The sequence below is a fragment of the Atta cephalotes genome (assembly GCF_000143395.1).
Source record: "Atta cephalotes unplaced genomic scaffold scaffold00003, whole genome shotgun sequence".
In the NCBI taxonomy this organism is placed as follows: Eukaryota; Metazoa; Arthropoda; class Insecta; order Hymenoptera; family Formicidae; genus Atta; species Atta cephalotes.
Window position 1 is genome coordinate 2,680,202 of NW_012130067.1, and position 2,167 is coordinate 2,682,368.

The following is a 2,167-nucleotide window of genomic DNA, read 5'->3' on the forward strand; positions in this document are numbered from 1 at the left end:
ATATATATATATATATATATATATATATATATATATATGTAATTATTATTAAAATCAAATTTTTTATAAATATGTCAGATTTTCTAAATCGTTCCATCGATAAGATTGATAATTGACAATAATAAAATGAATATATTGATATAGATAAAAATTTCAAATCGCAAAAATAAATTTAAACCAGTTTTATTTTAACGTTTTTGTCTTTTCATTGTTATTGATTAATTATTAAATATTGATTTTTTTTATAAAACTTTTTATAAAACTATTTTTTTATAAAACTAATAATTGTTAAATATTAGTTAATGATTTTTTATTAATTCTATATTTTTAGTTATTTTTATTAGAACTTTCTTATTCAGTACTTTCAGAAGAGAATGATTTAAAAAATTTACAGATAACCAGTTATTAAATTGTACTGTTTGCAGTATATTACAGAAAGACTTATAAAATATTAATTATTATATAATATTATATGTTAAAAAATAAAATTATGTAGAGAAGAAAATTTTCTTATAGCCTTTCTCTACAACATTTTGTTTTTATTTGAGCCATTCTAATGTTATATTATTTAATTATTGTTAAAAAATGAAACATGTAACAGATAGATCTAAAATATCAAACTACAATTTCCAATATTTATTTGCGTACAAAGCAGTAATAGAAAATATAATAAAAACATACTTTAAGTAGTATGCATTTGTCAATGCTCCCTTAAGTGTTGTAACTTCAAATAAATTTATTTATAAATTTATTTTTAAATTTATTTTATGTAAAATGTTATCTAGCATATTTATCTAACATATTTTACATTTTGAAACAACACTATCGTTACGTGGATATCTGCTGTTGAATCCAAACTAGATATTTAGCCACGTCGACAAAGACGGTGTACTTTGTGAGATCACATATTGGTTCATGGCTAAACACTGTCCGTGAAACAACACCACGCAATAGATAACGGTCTGTGGTATTATCGAAAAGTACAAGCGCGCTCCCGCTGTCACCGTTACAAGGACCGCTCCTATTTTGCACACCGGCGCAAAAGGTACGATTCGAGGTGAGTTTGACGAAACCCGGATAACTCCAGTGACAGGTCTCCTATAATTCATGCAACAATGAATCTTCATCATTTGTAAAGTTTGGTTTTAAAAGGCGTGAAATCCGACTCAAACTCTGTTTTTCATATATGGTTAGCGTCTCGGAATTGTATCGAAATATGTTACTTTAAGAATGTTTACAAAAATTTGAAATTATATCTTAACTATATGATCAATGATAGCATTATTGTTTTTAAACAATCATCACATTCATTACTCTAGGTATACAATGGCTCTGATAAAATCATCGATTAGTTACCTACAGATATGTGCATACAATGTTGTAATAATAATTCTATGTAAGCTATGTAAATGTATATAACTGTGTAAATGTAACAAAATTAAATATAGTTTCGCGTGTCATTGTTGCAAAAATAAACTTTTTTTTTCATAATATATTTAAATATTTCGATTTTATTGTCATTTGCCTATTTTTTCACTTTTCGGACGTTTCATTTAGAGAATCTCGATCCAATTTGTATACCAATCAAACAACAAAATTTATGAAAAATTCTCATTTAAAAAGAATCTTAAAGGTTCTTTACCAGACTGACTATCGGCATTATCGCCATCCGTGGATGATCGGTGTAACGATGACCGAATTCATCTTTGCCCCATCCCACGACGTATCCCCTTCTACTGACGATGTCGTGAAGATCAGATGAACCGGACCACAGACAAATAGGTTTGATGAAATGGTTATATTCCACAGATTTTCTGAGGTTTAAAATCGCCAGATCGGAATCGCCGGTGGTGTCATGCGCATAATCGGGATGAATTGTGTAACTTGCGACTTCTCGATTCACGGTTCCCACCTCGCGAAATCCGAATAAATTAAATCGCCCCAATGCTACAGCCAACACATTAGGAAGTATAGTTTCGTTGCTTTCAAGATTCGTCTTCAAACAATGCCCCGCTAAAAAGAAAATATATGCATGAATATCACTTTTTTTTTTAATAATCCTCACTCTATGTCGAGAGATACAAAACTAAAGAGTACACACACACACACACACACACACACACACACACACACACACACACACACACACACACACACACACACACAC

The 2,167-nt window shown here is 29.4% G+C and overlaps 1 protein-coding gene across 1 annotated transcript in view; it reads right to left on the bottom strand.

Moving 5' to 3' along the window:
* Nucleotides 1-828: 828 nt before the first annotated feature.
* Nucleotides 829-2,167, bottom strand: part of LOC105625448 (transmembrane protease serine 11D-like) — a 3,358-nt gene continuing 2,019 nt past the window's right edge. Inside the window, exons 4-5 of the mRNA XM_012206780.1 lie at nucleotides 1,643-2,013; nucleotides 829-1,098 (exon numbers count right to left, since the gene is read on the bottom strand). Coding sequence (XP_012062170.1) covers nucleotides 829-1,098; nucleotides 1,643-2,013 — 641 coding nt within the window. The remainder of the gene's footprint in view (nucleotides 1,099-1,642; nucleotides 2,014-2,167) is intronic.